This window comes from Pleurodeles waltl, chromosome 11 (genome assembly GCF_031143425.1).
Source record: "Pleurodeles waltl isolate 20211129_DDA chromosome 11, aPleWal1.hap1.20221129, whole genome shotgun sequence".
In the NCBI taxonomy this organism is placed as follows: domain Eukaryota; kingdom Metazoa; phylum Chordata; class Amphibia; order Caudata; family Salamandridae; genus Pleurodeles; species Pleurodeles waltl.
In genome coordinates, this window is record NC_090450.1 from 877,613,871 (window position 1) to 877,632,136 (window position 18,266).

Here is an 18,266-nt window from a genome sequence, read left to right on the forward strand (position 1 = left end):
ATACTTAGCTGTGAGCTCAGGTAAGCAGAGGGGCGGAAGTTCGTGCAGACCATGAAACACGGAAACTAGAGCAGCTCGTCAGCTACTGCAGACAGAATTACTTAATGGCCGTGCTAAAATGACAATTTCCCCCGTCCAAAAGCTATCAAATGTAATGAAAAGTAAAAAAGTTTTAAAATAATTTTAACCAATACATTACAAAGTCCTACGTTCGTGAATACCTAACAACATCAAAGTATGTAAACATTACAAAAGTAGTTAAATATATTTGGAAACGGACAAATACAGTCATATTGATACAAACACTAAAAAGTCCTCTGTGTTCCTAACACCATGTATATTAAATCAACGGTTAACATATTTACTTTCCGTATGAACAAGCTCCCGCGCAACATGGCCGCGCGAGGTCCACCGCTAGTGGCGTCACACGTTAAGCAGGGTAGACAAGAATTTGTCTCTCGTCTATGTCTATGGCCCTTCCTGCTCCTTGGCTGGAAACAGGGTGTTTCCTCCACTTTTCTCAGGCGCAGCTTCACCCGGGGCTTTGATGGTAAGATTTGGATTGGATGGTATATGTTGTCTTGGGGAGACCTGATCCCCCAATGATGGGCGGATGGGTGGGGGGGAATGAAAGGCTAGACAGGAGGCTTTCGTCACTGAAACCGAACTGCCCCCAGCCTGGTGGTGAGATCCTGGGTAATGAGCGCTAACACCTCAACGTAGTCTCTAAGCACTCAGATACTACTTCCAAAAGTTTAAGCGGGTACACACCGAGGCCTTTGGAAGTTTGCAGGAACCTGTGTACGATGTATAGAGGACAAGCCTACTCATACACGGCCGGCTTCTGTAGCTATTTTTTATCACTCATGTTCAGAGGAGTGTCGTCAGCTGCTCTAGCATGTTGGAATTTAGAGATCTGTTTACCCGGCCTCGCTTATGACAGGCAGATAGAACACCATACTCGCCAGCTATGCGGGGTCAGCTTTGATGTTGTGTAGGGTAACCCCACGTTTGTTCTCCTTTGTTGAAAGGCAGGGTAATATTCCACGTTGTCACATGTTATCCAGGTAGGGTCGTTCGTCTTAACATTTTATCTCTAGTGGGAGGTCGCAACATCTTATTATCGTTGTTTTTTACCCAAAGGTGTGTAGTATAATCTGTTATTTATTGTAATCTCTGTATTGCAGGACAGCCATCGCGACGTATGTCTGTTATCTCTAAAGCAGGTAGACTGTTCTGATGTTGATTACAGATGAGATTTCCTTATGTTCTTTGGCGTCTCCTTTCAAGGTAGTTAGAGTGGTCCTGTATTCTGCAGTATCTACCTTGTTGGCAGGTGGGATACTTCGCTCTGGTACCAGGTAATACAGGCCTACGTTTTGCAGCATCGTCTGGTATGACGTTAAAGTAGTCCTACATTTGGCGGTCTACCTTTTCATGAAAGGTAGACATATGTGTTGTGTTATCTCTTATACTGGCAGATTGGCGGTGCAGCATCACCTTCAGTGGCTGGTAAGCTAGTCTTTTGGTCTGCATTCTTATCTCCATTTGCAGCTAGGATAGTCCTTTTTCAGCTGTTTGTACGCTGATGGCTATCAGGATCACACTGTTATGCTTTGTGTTTCTTATGGAAGATATGATGGTGTCTGCTTCCTAGATTTGCTAAATCATTTTTTGTTCTTTACTGGATAAGAACGTCACAGGCTAACACGCCTCTCTTCATTCTACCATCAGAACATACTACATAACTTTGATTTTCCTACCTGCCATTATGTACGTCTTAGCTCCTTGTATTACATACAAAATAGTTGTAAGGGCTTAAGGTTTTTAGTAAGATAGTGGTAGGAACCTATGATTGGGTCTGGGATGGCTGCTCAATGTCTGACCAAAGCACTTGGAGTTGAGCTTCAGGACCAGAGTACAGCACGGCCATGTCTTTTGGCTGTTAGCTACTTTAAGGCACACAGGAGCATGTGTAAAGCACACCACCATTGCAAGAAACCAGCAGTGCCCGTGTGAGACAAGACCTGCTGATATAGACTATTAGATGCATGGTATGGTAAAGCTTCACAAGAGAGCTGTGACTTGATTGGTATTATAGCTTCACTTATGAAGTAGCCAGCTTTAACACACATCCTAAATATTTTTTTCTTTCCAGACCTATGAGAGTTCAGAATATTGATTCTGTATGTAACTGAGCACTCTGATGCTATCCTAGATGAGATGGCACAAGTTACTTTATTTTGGTGCAGAGGCAAGGACTTGGATATTTAAATTAAATACCTCAAGTGTTTTAGGTTAAATAAGCATTTTCATATGGTTTAAGTTGTTTTCTGGAAAGTGTACCTTATGATACAGAATAATCGAAATGGTTGGATGACGAGGTGAGATCGGGTGACGGGTAGGAAAAATAAATAGGACCAGCGAGGAGTGCCTTGGTTTACTAATTTCACCACTGATTGTGTCATAAGAAGCACAGATGATCTGAAGGAAAACATGTTATCATTCAGATTGGATTATTGGCTTTAAAAGGAACGAGGCATTTGATTTGTTAGAAGAGGGGCTACTTCATTAGAAGTAGGCATTATATTGACCCCTTAACTGCTGAGTCGTTCCACCTCCCAGTGCGGAGCCCTTATGCTATTTGGGGTAGCTCGGGTTTAGGGCTCCATAACTTATTTTTCCATATAAGGTATCCACTACAAATTTGTGTCTTTTATTTTTCCCCAACATCCTTTGCTGTACTAAAGTCAACATATTCCCAGATTTTAAGAACATGTAGAGCTGAATCAAAAAACCTAATTCTGTACCACAGTTTTGGCATTTTTGTAAGAGATAGCCTATTTTCCCTATTTTTTGTACTCTCAACTTACTTCCAGTTTGTGATGAAATCCATGTGTGATCCAGAAAAGCTGTGGATTTCTGAAAAGTAGACAAATTCAGAATTCAGCAAGGGTCGTGTATAGATCCTTCACAGTTTTCCCAAGGAAAAATAACTTTTGAAAACAAAGAAATATTGGAAAAAGTAGGAAAAAACAGGCATTGGTGACATTTTCCATCTGTAACTTTTTGTCACGATGGCCCGATGGTCGCAAGGTTCCCAGGGCCTACAAGTGAGGTGCACCGTACTGTTGCTTTTCAGTAGAGGGTATAGCCCAATTCATATAGAAAAATATGCAGAGTGAAAATGGGTATCAAGGAAACCTATCTATTTCTGAAATGGGCACAAAATACGGGGTTTAGGAGCATTGGTTATTTGCACATCTCTGAATCTATGGGTACCCATATAGTGTATGATTTAGAGGATATTTTTTTGAATGTCATCTTTTTATACACTGGCTTACATTTGTAAGGCACAAATGCAGAGAAATCCAATTGGGAATAGCACATTTTATACTATTCTATGCTCCCAAAAGTCTTCTGATAAATTTAGGTAGGCCTAGTGGGCACATCAGGAAACAGCCAAAAACTCAACATGGACGCATCACATTTTTTCCACCGAAAACTGACCCTTTTTTCCAATCTGGGTAGGATCCTACCTCAGCCGGCTCCTAGGCAAACATAGCTAACATGTACATCTTTGAAAACTAGACACCCAAAGGGATACCACTCTAACCCACTCATGATGAGGGCTAAAGAGAAAAAAAAAGTACAATGAAGTTGAAAGTACAGCAACCATATGCAGCATCTAAGAAAGGTGAGAAAGTAAACTTTCTGGCTTAGGGGTTTCTTAATATGAATTGCAGTTTTAATGGAACAATGTTTAGACAAAAATAAAAATCATAAGGCTTAATATTTGCACCATCACATTGCTTGTTTCTTCAAATTTGAGCTTTAATCTTGTGATGTTATGCAAATAAGACACTTTTTGCAAGTAACCCTTTTCATTGTGTCTAGATTTCTTTTAATTGTAATCTAGATTAGGACTTTAAATTTTTTGTTGAATATGTTGTTTATGTGCACACTGTACGTTATTTAGTAGAACTTGTTTTACTTCCTGTTTCAGTTTCACAAACGTTATTTGTGCATAGAAAGTATGCTTGGCATGTGACGTACATCACTGCTCATTGTAAGACCTGTTTCATATAGCCACTACACAATTTTGCAAACTGATGACGAAATTCACCTTTTCCTATAGGAAGAGATGTCGGGAGAAAGTGTGGTGAGTACTGCGGTGCCAGCAGCCACAACTCGCACCACCTCATTTAAAGGTTCGAGCCCAAGCTCCAAATATGTGAAATTGAATGTCGGAGGAGCCCTTTATTACACCACCATGCAGACCTTGACCAAACAGGACACGATGCTGAAGGCCATGTTCAGTGGTAGAATGGAGGTCCTTACAGACAGTGAAGGTAAAACAAAATCTTTGGTTAAAAAAAATAATATATCTTCTGCCGGGTTTAGCATTCAATAACCAATGTTTTAATCGGATAAACCTACGATTTGCAATAAGCCTTTAAATTGTTCAATAATCAAATTGTAAAGTTAACTTTGGGGTTCTGTCGGGCTGCCATGTTACAATATGGCAATGACAAAATGTGTTCCTATCAAATGTTTAGATGATCTATACTGATTTCTCAAGGCCTTATTCATTTGAGTTAGTCGGATGTGAGACATCTGCTGATATATGGCTTATGTGTCTGTTTAGTTAAAGAATATGGAGGTCCTATACGTTCTAACTAGGGCAAACAAGAATGTGTCCCACATCGGCCAAAGTTTAAATAATGCCATAGGTGTTTCGTGCCTAAAGCGTAACACTCTAAATGGCAAACCTGGTAATGCTGGTTGTAGAGGGAAAATGGTGCAGGAATTGTTTTAACTTAGCATCAACACACCATTCAGAATGTGCAATCGGAAATGTAAAGAACAAAAAACATCCATATATGGCTACAAGGGAGCCGTGGCTGATATTGTTTGGTTATTTTAAAGTGGTGAAAGGGATGCGATTTTGAGTCTTTGTGTTTTGTGAATTCCACTGGGTATTCCTTACGACGCACAGCCAGAGGGGTAGTTGATCTTGCATTTGGAGAAGATGTCTTGTTTACCTTTTCAACATTTTTTTTTAAAGTTTTTAATAAATAATTGTACCTTGAACAGTTCCTATTGAATTGCAAAACAGAGCAACAGTGGTGCAGCAATAGTTAGTTCCAGTGCATATATACTAACGAACAGGGATCCATGATAACAATGAAATGAAGTACATTTTTACCTTTAAAAATATATATATATAATGTTATTAATGTTGGCACCACGCTGTAGTCAACGAAATGCAATTATATGTGTGGTCTCACTATATATATAGGGAAGTATACCTTTCATTTGCATGTATAAATTAGCGTATGTGAACATCGTACACAGACATCCAGTCAATTGTAGCAGAGGAAACACAATGTGCATACAACAAGTTTTGTTTCGACCATATCTACAGCTAAGTTACACACATTTTGTTTCCACCACATCTACATCTAAAGTTATGCTTGTGAGTTTCTCTGCTGGAAGGGAAGGCGTCGCCTAAAACCGTAATCTTTTCAGCTAATAGGATTCCATTTAGCCTATTTCACAGAGAACGTCTATTGTGAGCAGTTAATAGTTCTGAGAATTCTGGTGGTGAAAACATGACATCATTTCTTTATTGTTTTTGAGTTTTGAGTTATTCTGTAACTTTTTCGAAAAAACAAAGTGGCAGTGTTCCCAAAGAAGATCGCACACATTTGTATTGGCAGCACTGTTGTGTATCAAACATGTGATTTACCCGGGCCTTTTTTTAATTTTTTTTTAACAAAAACATTATTTATATCTTTTCAGCCTTATGCCTTGATACAATCGTCAGATGTTGGAATTTGTGGAATGCCTAAATTGCCTGGCTTGTTTGTAACTAGCTGCATTTTTATTGGGAGCTGGTATCTCGTTTGTTCTTTACTTGGAATGAAATTCAGCATTCTAAAATCATATTTTGGTTCAACAGCTTTTTATCCTCGTCTATGATTTTTAATTTACCAGCTTACTATTGTTTGTTTTTGTTATGATAAAGGGAGACGCTAGAAACGTAGATGAGGAACTCCCTTTATTTAAGTACACAAGAACAATCCCTGCCAGCTTTCACCGAGAGTACCCAGCTCCTCCGTGGTCTCTGTCTTCTCCCCAGTTCACCCTTCAAAGAATCACATTCCAAATAACATTCCAAACAGACACTTCAATGAGTTGCTAGGATACAACACATCTCCCCCTTTCTAAAATATTTACACAAATGCAAGCGAACAAAAACAATAGGATAAAATGAAATACGTAAGAACTTAAAAAAAAAAAAAAAAACATAGTGCAGTGTAACATACACTGTTACCATAATGTTTAAAAACAAAAAACACAATGCAATGCCATACACGCTGTTACCATAGTGTTACACCACTGTTATTGCACCAGCTAAATGCCATAATAATCTCCTCCACAATGGCTTGGCCGTAGTTCTATTACTTTTCCTCAGTTTGCAATCCATTTGATTCGACCTCCCTCTGGCGATCTCCTCACAATTTACTCCACTCTGTCTCATTACAACTCATAACTTTTCGCACATTCCATTTCTTACCATCACTTAACCACATACTGTTGCCTACCACAACCTCAACTTGTTTGGGTTTAGACCATTTTGATAAACGCTTTCTTTTACCACATGGTACTAACGATCTAACCCAGTCCCTTTTTTTTGTATTTATGAAACTAGTGCAAACTTCCCCACTATTCCTCTGGAAACAAACGGACCATAAATGTCCATAGCTACCTTCTGCCAGGGTTTCTCTGGAAATGTGGTACCTGATATAGATGACTCCCTTACTACATGGGATTTGTCACTACACATGCATGCTATGCAATTGCGCACACACCTCTCTATATCCCTGTCCATACCTGGCCACCAAAAGTCCACCCGAGCTCTCCTTTTCATCCCTGTCATACCATTGTGGCCTTCATGTAACAAGTTCACCAGCTTTGCCCTCAAACTCACAAGTACCACTAATCTCTCACCCCTTCTCAACACTCCATCTATCATAGATAGTTCTGACCATAATTGACTATACTCACGCGACATGTCCCTCGGATTGCGTATTTTAGTAGAATCTGCAATGTATTCACACATTGTGCTCAAAACTTCATCATCCTTCAATGCCTGTAACCATTCCTCCATTCCTATGCTACCTCCACACTATTCACTGACACTGGCAATCAACAATTCTTCACCATCCTGGTTATCCTCATCACCCACATTATCTTGGATGGGGATGCGCGACAAGCAATCAGCATATCTGTTAACTAATCCCGTAACATATGCTAAACTGAAGTCATACTCTTGTAATCGATAAAGCCATTTAGCTATCCTTGGAGTTGCTTTGCCGGCTCCCTTGGTAGAAAATATATCTACCAATGGTTTATGATCTGTCCTTAATTCAAATCGATTGCCCCACACATATATTTTGAAGTAGTTAACACCCTACAACATGCTAGGGCCTCTCTCCCTCAGTTACAGAATGTGTCTTCCGCTCCCTTAAGCGTATGTGACGCAAAGGCCACCAACCTTTCCTGTCCCATCCTTCTTTGCATCAACACCGCCCCTAGGCCGTGTGCCCTGGCATCCACCGCATTGATTGACTGATCATTGGGATCAAACCGTTTGAGACTCACTGATTCTACAATATATTTTCTTATAAAGTCAAAGGCTTCCTGACACTCCTTTGACCAGTGAAATTGAACTTTAGATTTCATAAGTGTCCTCAATACATGCACTTTTGCAGCAAATTGGGGAACAAACTTTGAATAATATTCTGCCAGGCCCCAAAAAGACTCGTAGTTGATCATTATCCATAGGAGCTGGTGCATTTTCGATGGCATCGAGCAATTCTTTCTTTGGCCTCACCCCATTCTCGGATAAAGTGTGACCTAGATATTCTATTTGCTTTACACCAAATTTGCATTTATCGGAACTAATGGTAAGGCCTGAATCTTGTAATCTTTGCAGAACCTCCACCAAAACATCATTGTGGTCATCCACATCCTTGCCCCAAACCAAAATGTCATCTTGGAGCCTTCTCAACTCCTGCCAATATACTGTTCATTACTCTCTGAAAGACCGAGGAGGCCGATGCCAACCCAAACGGCATGTGAACACACTGAAACATGCCCTCGGGTGTAATGAAATATGTTAACTTTTTAGATGAGGGATGTAATCGTATTTGATGGTACGCATTTAATAGGTCAATCGATGAAAAATACTTAGCATTTTTAACGGACGACAATAATTCATTGATGTGCGGTAGGAGATGACGGTCCACTAATATGCATTTGTTAAGATCCCTTAAATCTATGCACATGTGTAACTTCCCATTAGGTTTGCGCGCCAAAACAATAGGAATGAGCCACTCTGATGACTCAATAGGTTCGATAACTTTATCGTCGCACAATCTCCTTAGCTCTTATCTCAACTGTGGTCTCAAGGCAAATGGTACATTTCTCACCTTGTGTATTTTCAGAGATCTATCTGATTTAACTACAAGAACTATCCAATTTAACTACAATTCGATGCTCAAACTTTCTTAAAAAACCCAATTTATGTGAAAATAGATTTGGAGATCTCCCCTGCCATATGTTCTTATCCTTATCATCTACCATCAATACCTGTTCTGGATGGTTGGGATTTAACACAATTTTTAAAGATCTTTGCTCACTCCATCCCAATAAACTCTTTCCATGCTCCACCACATACACAGGTACCTCTGCGCGCCTCTCCTTGAAAGCTATTGTACACACTACGTAACCAATCGGGGGTAATTTGTCTCCACAATACCCCACTGGTTTAATATTTGTGGGCAAGATTTCACCACAATCCAACTCCTTCCACACTTGTTTGCTTACGATGGTGTATGGTGAACATGAATCTACCCACACTTCCACCTCTTTATCATTAATCTTAACTTTACACTTTGGAGGAGCATAGTTAACCTCGATTGCCCCCACACATTCCTCTATTGTTAACACCTCAACGTTCCCATCATCCTCATTCTCATCCTCTTCTTCCGACTGTACATCAATGCATGCTTTGATACTGTTTACCGACTGTTTTTGCCGCTGTTTCTGCACACACCCCATTCTGCATCCACGTGTGAAGTGCCCTATTTTTTTTACATTGGTAACACTTCACAAATGTCGCTGGACATTTACTCGCCTCTGCAGTATGATTACTACTACCACACCTATAACATTCCCCTTTTTTTTTTTTTCTCCCATTTTACAGCTTCCCCCTTTTTTCCTTGGAAATAGCATTTACATCTTTCAAAAAACTCATTACTGCGTTGCTTTAGATTGAGTTCTGTCAAATACTTTGATGTGTTTTCTATCTGTCTCGCTATGTTGATTGTCTTTTGCCACGCGGGATCCTTCAATTCTAATAACCATTCCTGAATTTTAGAATTGTTTGTTTTGTTAATGAATTGATCTCTTATTAGTTCCTCCTGTAGGTCTCTAAATTTGCACGACGCGGCTAATGTCCTTAATTCGGCCACATACTGCTCCACAGTTTCACCCTGTGCTTGAATCCTAGAGAAGAATTTGTGTCTCTCCACCACTACACTGACTTTCCTACCATAGTTATCATCCAATGCTTTCATGGCTACACTGAATTCATCCCCACTGAAATTGTCAGAAGGTGATAATGACTCATCATCACCTTCTCCATCCACATTTGAGGAGACATTCCGACTGGGCCTTGGCAGTGTTTTCAGTACTCTCCGACCCTCGACACCTAGACTGTGTTTTAAAATGGTTAATTTTCGCAATGGATCCAACGTGACCCCACCAATTGCCTCCAAGTACGTGTCAAAGGCTTTACGTCCGTCTTCCCACACCGTACACAGTGGGCCTGGATTTTGTAAGAACTTCGCTGGCACCAAAATGGAAGACATTTCCATTTTCTTACCTCTTATGACTAGACAACAGGAAAGAAAGCCTGCAAACAGCGAAATAAATTAATATAAAGTGTTCACTGCAAAAACAAATCTGCAAACAATTACATAAATAATCTAATAAAGTGGTCACCGTCGTCTGCGTTGCTTTCTGCTGTCACCTTCAATATCCGAGACTATGCACATGCTGTATCGCGTGGTACACGATGTTTCTCTTTTTGATGTTGTTGCGGCGCTTACTTTGCTCTTCCTCGAGTTTGCACTATGCTACCGCGTTGCTGCGATTACTCTGAACGCAAGTGTCACCGCTCGTCTGTTTCCCCACCGCACTGACCGTTGCTGTGGTTACTTGCGCGCTGCCGTTCACCGCGCATCCACATCTGCACCAAGCTGACTGTTGCTGTGGTTACTTGCGTGCTGGCGTTTACTGCGCGTCTTCCTCGGTGCCCTTCTTCGCTCTCCACTACCTCTCAACCATGCGAGCGCGGTAAGATTCTTGCGCTCAGCCTTCTGTTTAGTTTCAAAAGGAGCGCGCGGTCTTCGTTATTTACTTTTACTAAGAAACTGTCCCCAATTTACGCACGCTCAATTCAATATAGAAAAATTGAAATGCTGCACCTTACGCTGTCTTGTGTTATTTCGTTTTCTCTCCTCTTTCCTTGCCGTACGTCACGACTTCTCTTTTCCGTTGTTTGCGTAATTGTGGGTCCTTTATTCTTTTTCCACTCCTCAGTTTCTCTTCGACAAATACTTATTTAACACCACACCGCACTTCTCTAGCAATCTCCGCGCCTTCTCTTCTCCGTCTTTGAGAATTCATCTCCTTCTGACAGGGGTTGACACAGTCTTTCGCAGGACAATCCCACCCTCGTCGCCATGTTATGATAAAGGGAGACGCTAGAAACGTAGATGAGGAACTCCCTTTATTTAAGTACTCAAGAACAACCCCTGCTAGCTTTCAACGAGAGTACCCAGCTCCTCCGTGGTCTTATTCTTCTCTCCAGTCCACCCTTCAAAGAATAACATTCCAAACAGACACTCCAATGAGTTGCTATGATACAACAGTTTTACCTCTCCTTTACATCCCAACAGGGTCCACGCGGATTTTTTTGTCTCAGGTTAAAAATCGCACCTGATTTTATTTTGTATTTTTTTGTTGTTTTTCCACATCCATACCAGAAAAATGAATCATTTGTTGATGATTATTTTAACATTTGATATATCAATTATCAAAAGATTTTTTGCTCACAAGTTTGGTGACGAATAGGGTTTTCTTTTGTTTATACTTTGATAGTAATTTTTGGAAAGTTTATTCAGGCTTTCCTGTTTCTATTGGTTTCTTGTTATGCCATCCCCAGCCAATTCCAAGCCTTAAATAAGAACAGAAAGGATGGGAACCCAATTACCTGAGTTGGAAGCAAATTTTAGGTTCTGAAGTGATCACCGTGAAATAGCTTGCATCTCACAAGATGAAGTGATAACACATTGTGATTGGTACATCCTATCCTGCTGGTCAGTAAAGAGAACAGACAACAGGCCGTGATATAACAAAGCTCCTTTGAACATTTATGAATATTGTTTTAACCAAGGCCAAATTACTGTCAGTGCATCCCTGCAAAAGACAGTAAGCTAATAATACGTGACGTTAAGGCTTACAACATTATTCAGTTAATGTGGATTTAGTGCACTGGGTTACAGTGTGTATAGTATTTGGGGTGGCTGTGCTTTTTGCTTAACACTCTTCATCTGGCTGATCCTTGTAGGGATGACTAGAAAAGGGGACTTGCATGAAACGTTAGGTCTAAGCACTTTTTTCATATTTTTAAAAGACGTATTGGTACAAGGAGATAATCAGGAAGGTATCCGCCTACTATCTGATTTCACTTAATCTTATATATTTACTGCCTTAGTGTCTGGCCTAGAGTGAATCTTACTTGGTCCATCATAAAATAGAAAAATACTTTATACTTGTGTTTGATTCCACACTGTGATCTCTAGGGGCTAGTGGAAGATGAGTGTTTATAATAAGAGGATCTAAGATTGACCTTTCAATGTATAACACTAGTCACTGTGCTCCAGCTTAAATAACGATGGCTAAATCAACAATAAACATTGTTTTGAAACACAGCTCAAGGAACAAATACTCCACATTGGAGCAGGAGAATATTTGATTGTGCCCTGTGATGACGACGAGTTTGTCGTAGTGACCCCGAGGATCAGTTGCCAATTGGCTACTACCCTACAGTCCCCTAGCACTCCTAAATCCAGTATTTAGGGAACCCCCGGCACAAGACAGACAGATCCTAATGGCTTGAGAATACCAAGGACACTGAAGAGCTGAAAAGTAGAGGGGAGAGAAGAAGCAGCTGACTTGGTACTAACCTCGCCGGCCGGTCTGCATCCCTCGTCGAAAACTGCATCAAAGTTATCTCGTCCTGCAGCTGTTGACTCCAGAAACACAGGGGGACTGTTTATCTTTGATAAAGACCCAAGACCTCCTGTGAACAAGGGGTCCTGTTCTCCTACAAACTCCAAAGAAAGGTCACTGAGGCCTTCGGAAATGCCAAAACCCGACACCCGAGGCCACCACTGCAATAGTCACCTCTTGCCCGAGCTGAAGTGGGCCACTGGTGTCAACGAGGTCCCTCAACCCTCCAGAGTTTGAGTCCATCATTGTTTCAACCCTCCTGGGCTCCCCGACGATGCCTGCAGCCTCTGCACCCAGGCCCCTTCTACCGCTACTCCAGTAATAATAACCTGATGCCTTAAGATACCTCTGCACCCGTCGCCCACTAGGCTGTGGAGGAGAGAACCAAAGGTGTCCCCCATGTACCTGAGCATCATGATGTCGGTTCAGCCAGACTGGCTTCCTAGCCGGAGCCTGCAGACCGATCCCGATGTGCTGCTGCAGGTGTACTGCTGGTTCTGCCTTGGACCTTGCCCACCACTCCTCTTAACTGCTGGAGATTGGTTTTGTAAGTCACAGTACCATACATGTTTGCAGAACTTGTTCTTCTTCCATAGGATAACATTGCAGAGCTCAGAGATTGCACTAAGTGCCCCCTTTTTAAAGTGAAAATAATTTATATTTAAAAACGTATTTACTCGAACAATTTTTCTCTTATGCCTAAACATATATAAGGAACTTGCTATTTATATAATTTGGTGTGGGTCTCCTTCTTGAGTAGTGCAAACCATTTAATGACTATTGTGTGTATTTGTAAGCGTCTTGCACTCTGTTAAGCCTATGGCTGCTGGACCACACTGCCCCCTAATTAAGCACTTAGGGATTGCATAGCAGGCCCCTGTCTACTCATAAGGGAATCCCTGTACCCTTTACACGGTATATCTATTTATTGATATATTCCATAAAGAGCCAGATTCATACTGTGTGTCACTGTGGTGATCCTGCGAAAATTCTCTGCCCAAATTTCTCAAATCAGTGTTGACTAATGTTTTTTCTACCTTCGAAGGAAAAGAGGGCTCGCCCTTCCCATTTGGATTTAGTGTATTCACTGATTGTGAACCCAGAGAGGGAATTAGCAAGATTATGAACGCATTTGATTACAAGCATGCCTTTACTGGGAAAAGCGCTTCTTGGAATGCTCCACCGGTTGACGTTTAAACAAAACCCTCCTTTCTGTCTCTTTAAAACACAGCTGTTGGTAGCTAATACTTGATCCCTTTCTACAATTTATCGCAGTACGACCAATCTGTCATTCTTTCTTCCACGGTGTTTGCTTTGTTTATTTTAGTACCCCTTCTCTGTAGTCACCGCACCCTGCATACTTTGTAAAATAAAAAATATCTGTTGCTTCTCAAATTAACGGATAAACCAGTATGTTTCTGGGAGTTGTAATTGTCTAATACACAGCCTGTGACTTCTGTCGATCAACCCGAAGCCCCATGGGCGTTGGACAGAATGGCAGCCTCCAGAAACTGATTGGTTTGTCTGGTAATTTGAGTAGTAATGGGGAGTTTTAATAGTTTGCGTGGAAAAAAACCCTTTAATAGAGGGATTTCCTTAGATTGTGCCCTGCATGCTGTATTGCATGGTTGGCAACACCCATGCACACTTTGCCCGTTCTCTTCCGTTCCCCTCAGGCTAGATTACGTAACCAATGCTGCCTTTTGTGCACTCTTTTCTGCCTTTCTTGAGCAAGCCACCGCCATACCCAGGTTAGCAGTGAGTGAGTACCCCTTCCCATGGAGCGTGGCTGCTCGCATTCCTAGCATTTCCCCTGCCAACCCTACACTGATGATACTGTGCGGTACGGTGTCTGTGTGGCTGCTGTTTACACCCGTCTGTGTTTTTGTAGGCAGCACAGCCTCTAACAGAAACACAACATTTTCTGCTCCAGACTATTCTATAAATCACAATCTGTGTTTTTTTTTTTTTTTTTTTTTCTTCTTCTCAATCCAAATGCCACTTTTTGCCAGTGGTGTCCAGCATGCATCCACAAAATGTTATAGGAATAGACCTCCATAAAATAATTCCAGAAATAAGCCTGGGCCAACCCCCTTCGCTAATCATCCCTGCCACTAACAATCCACCTATAATCCCCTAGGAGATGAATGATCCACCTATAATGGAGTTATAGGGGATTTACCTTCTGTCTTGATTATCCTCCTCTTTTCTGTGCTCCACTGAGCACCAATCCTACCCAAAATCCCAGCTACTGCACCCAGATAAATCCATTAATCCAATGTACTTGCACAAATGTGCTTGGTATTTCCAAAGTAAAATGAGCTATAAGGAAACGTAATTAATTTAAATAAGTCTGTTTTGCACAGTAAAAATGTTAACAAGCAGGCCTCGCAAAATCTGCTTGCTCACTTGCTATGTCAGATTTGATGAGGGTGAGGTATTTTTAGGCCTTTTGCTCTGTTCTGGTGACCTCGAGCTGGCAAAAAACTGGAGTTCTGTTTATTCAGAAAAGGAATGAGCCGTAAAGATACCTTACAATCTTGTTTTTATGTTGTCACATTTGCTGTGCATTCAAAAGACAGAGGTCTTATGTCAGCTTATGTCTTCTTAGTAACTGCAGCTTATTTTGTCCTTGAGATTGGGTTTTACTTATCTTTCTTTAACCGCAGAGAGGATTTTGTAAAGTGAACTGTTTGTGTGCTTCCCCAGCCCTTCTCGCCTCCCCCCACCCCCATTGTTTGTGTGTTTCCTCAGCCCATACCGCCCACCCTCTGTTGTCAGCCTGCTTGCCCATACCTTTCTCCCCAGTTTTCATTGTCCGTGTGCTCCCCCACTAATCTGTCTACTGTCTACCCAGGCTTTCTTGCACGTTTTCTCCGGTCCCCCAGCCCCTCCAACCCACCTTGCTTTGTCAGTGTGCTCTCCAATCTCTCCTACCCACCACTGGCTTCAGTTTGCTCCTCAGCACTTTCCACTCAGCCTCAGTTATCTGCTTGTTTCCCCAGTCTCTCACCTGAGCCCTGTTGCCTGTGTGCGTCCCCAGCCCTTCCTGCAAACCGTGAGTTGTTCGTGTGGTCAAAAATCATTGCCAATACCAATTATTGTCATAGGCGAAACCAATTTGCTTAGCCAGTGCTTGTTTTATTTGGTGCACTTGATTTAGAAGTCTTGCACTGCCCCTTGTTTTCGTATAGGTGTTCTATTTAGAGGCACTTTACATGGCGTTTGCAATCATTTATATACTTGTTCTAAAACATTCCATTTGATTCCAGCTGCAGCCCTCCTGCTATCTGCTGAGTCCTAGTGCAGTCTCCACCTCACAGCAATACAAGCAGTGTCAAGTCTTGGGCCAGAAAGATAACTTTGCAAGTCACCAGTTTTCAGCTGTCATCTTTGTGTAATTTTCATGCCAGAGGTGGGAATGCCATGAGGGATTCCACCTCAGCCTTAAGACCACGGCATTAAAAGCATGCCATTGAGTTGGTAATTAGGGAACTTTGTATGTAGCGTCGTTTATTATTATAATTATAATTTTTTTTTTTTTTTTTTTTTTTTTACATTAAATGTGTTGATTAATGGAAAAGAGTCCCTAAGGGGAAGACCATGATTGTATTAATACGTTTCGGTGAAAAAAGTGTTCACCTTTCTAAAGTGCACAGTTTAATAGTCTTTTTGTGCTTGGCTGCCCCTTCAGGGAAGTTTTAAAAAGCTTCCAAAACTGTGGGGTATTTTTTTTTTTCTTTTTCTTTTTTTTTTTCTTCTTCAGGGTGTTGATGAAATTATCTGCATTTTTAATTCAAATGGCTTCAATATGTATTTCACTGGCACAAATCACTAAAAAGTAGAATTCAGTCCGAAAGGCCCTTTATGTTCTATTCCAACCTCATAGCTGGGTTGGGAATACAACGGCTTAACAAACCGAGGAGTTGGTCACATACTGTAAGTATTGCATTCATGGGTGTGGGTACTTTAAAAAAAACAAAAAGTCTTTGTTTAGTTTTCTTTTTTCATTTCCAATTCCATTGGGCAGCAAATGAGGGAGCAAACTCGCACCTGAAAGAAGTACAAAATATCAGAAGAGTCATGAACGATCACACATCCGCTGACACAGGTCGAACATACAGCAACAAGGATCAGCATCGGGGGTATTTGTACTTTTGACCTTTCCTTCTTACTCATTATTCATTGCCTTTCGCTCGGTCCTCTGACTCTGTTCATTATTTTCTCTGCTCCGCTTCCATCACATGCCAAGCATGGCAGAAAACCAGCATGTAAGAATGCATTATTGACAAGAATCCCTAGGGGGGCGTGGCCTGATCGTCAGCAGTGGCGGACGTGTAGCCGCTTCGCTTCGCCGGTGCCTGATACATATCCTCAATTTTTAAGTCCCGGAGGGGGTCCATGATGATCCTGTGACTGCATGGAACGGAGGAGCGAGTCGGTGAAGCCGAAGAGGCCGACTGCAATCACGTGCGGAGGACCGCCGCAGAGTTGAGTGCCGCAATTGTGGCTCAGTCTGGTGAGGCATTGCTGCCGGCGGCGGTCCCGAGGATTAAGGTGTGGAGACGGCGGAGGGAAGCATATGGGCGGCAGCGACGTGAAGCGGCTCTGAGGCTGGGAGATGCAGCGGGCTGCTGGATGAGGGGCCCGGGCCTGCGGAGGGCAGAGAAATAAGCAGAAGAGGAGCCGTGGAGGCTCTGAGGGCTGCGGGCAACTGCCGGGGTGCCGAGCAGAGAGACGGTTAGGCAGAGGAGCGGGCGGGGGCCGCTGATGGTTGGGGCGGCCCGGAACTTGCTGCCACCCCCTTGGAGTGGAATATCTGGAGCAGGGGTGCCAAGGTGAGTGCTGGGGCCCCCATGAGGTGGTGTGGGAGGGTCCCCGCCGGGCAGTAGAAGAGGGAAGAAACTGACTACCTTGGGGTGAGCTGACTGAAGAGAAGCCCCATGGTGTTTGGACTGGGGTGCTACACCCACACATGGCCAGTTTGGACCTGCCACGGAGGCGTAACCAGGCGAGCCCGGTGGCAGGCTCTGTGGGGCCAGGAGTCTGCATAAGACCCATATGAGTAGAGACTACTCCGATAGAGGCTGCCAAAAGGCGGAGAACTGTGCTCTGGCAGGGCAAGGCCCCTTGGCATACAGACTGCAGCTGACTGGGCCCTGTGACTTGAAAGGCCTATTTGGAGAGGCGGGAGAGGAGGCCAGCAGCAGACTCCTACTGGAAGTGACCTACCCCCAGGAGTGGGCCCATTCACAGATTACACCTGCTCTGGGAAGCCAGCGGAGTGAACCAATGCAGGGCCGCTGCAGCCGCTGCCGATCCCCTGTTGGAGGCGCTCGGACACCCGCGGCTGCATATCTACTAAAAACCGCACTAAGGGTAGGCTGCAGGGGAGAGGGCGCGGTGGCAACCAGGGTGCCTCAGATATGGCCAAACCAGTGCCGCACTCCTTGCAAGTAACCTTGGACAAGATTTTAGGGGCTATAGAGGAGTCCAACACCACTCTCCAACGAGAAATCTGCCAGATGTCAGTGGAACTGGGCCTGCTGCGCGCAGACCACCAGAAACTAACAGACAGGGTCCAAAGTGCTGAGACAAAGCTTAGAGAGCTGACTCCACTCCATCAAGAAATACAGACCACAATAACACAGCTGTCAGACCGTGTCCAGAGACTGGAAGGTCAGGCCGCAGATGCTGAATGCCGAAATCGGAGAAATAACGTGCGCATCATTGGGCTGCCAGAAGGAGCTGAGGGGATGGATGTGGTGTACTTTCTAGAGAAATGGATGAGACAGGAAGTCGCTCCGGGACTGCTCACCTCTTGCTTTGCCTTGGAGAGAGCCCACTGAGTACTGTCGAGCCCGGCCACACCTGGACGGCCTCTTCGAACAGTA

At 42.9% G+C, this 18,266-nt stretch overlaps 1 protein-coding gene across 3 annotated transcripts in view; it reads left to right on the forward strand.

Annotated features, from left to right (window-relative positions):
• Positions 1 to 18,266, forward strand: part of KCTD10 (potassium channel tetramerization domain containing 10) — a 92,107-nt gene continuing 73,841 nt past the window's right edge. The window contains exons 1-2 of one of the 3 annotated variants that reach the window (XM_069214752.1): positions 1 to 20; positions 4,139 to 4,352. In XM_069214752.1, the coding sequence (XP_069070853.1) occupies positions 4,145 to 4,352 (208 nt within the window). In that variant the 5' untranslated portion in view covers positions 1 to 20; positions 4,139 to 4,144. Of the gene's footprint in view, positions 21 to 428; positions 551 to 4,138; positions 4,353 to 18,266 lie in introns of those variants that run through there. The other 2 variants (XM_069214753.1, XM_069214751.1) reach the window with 2 other exon arrangements.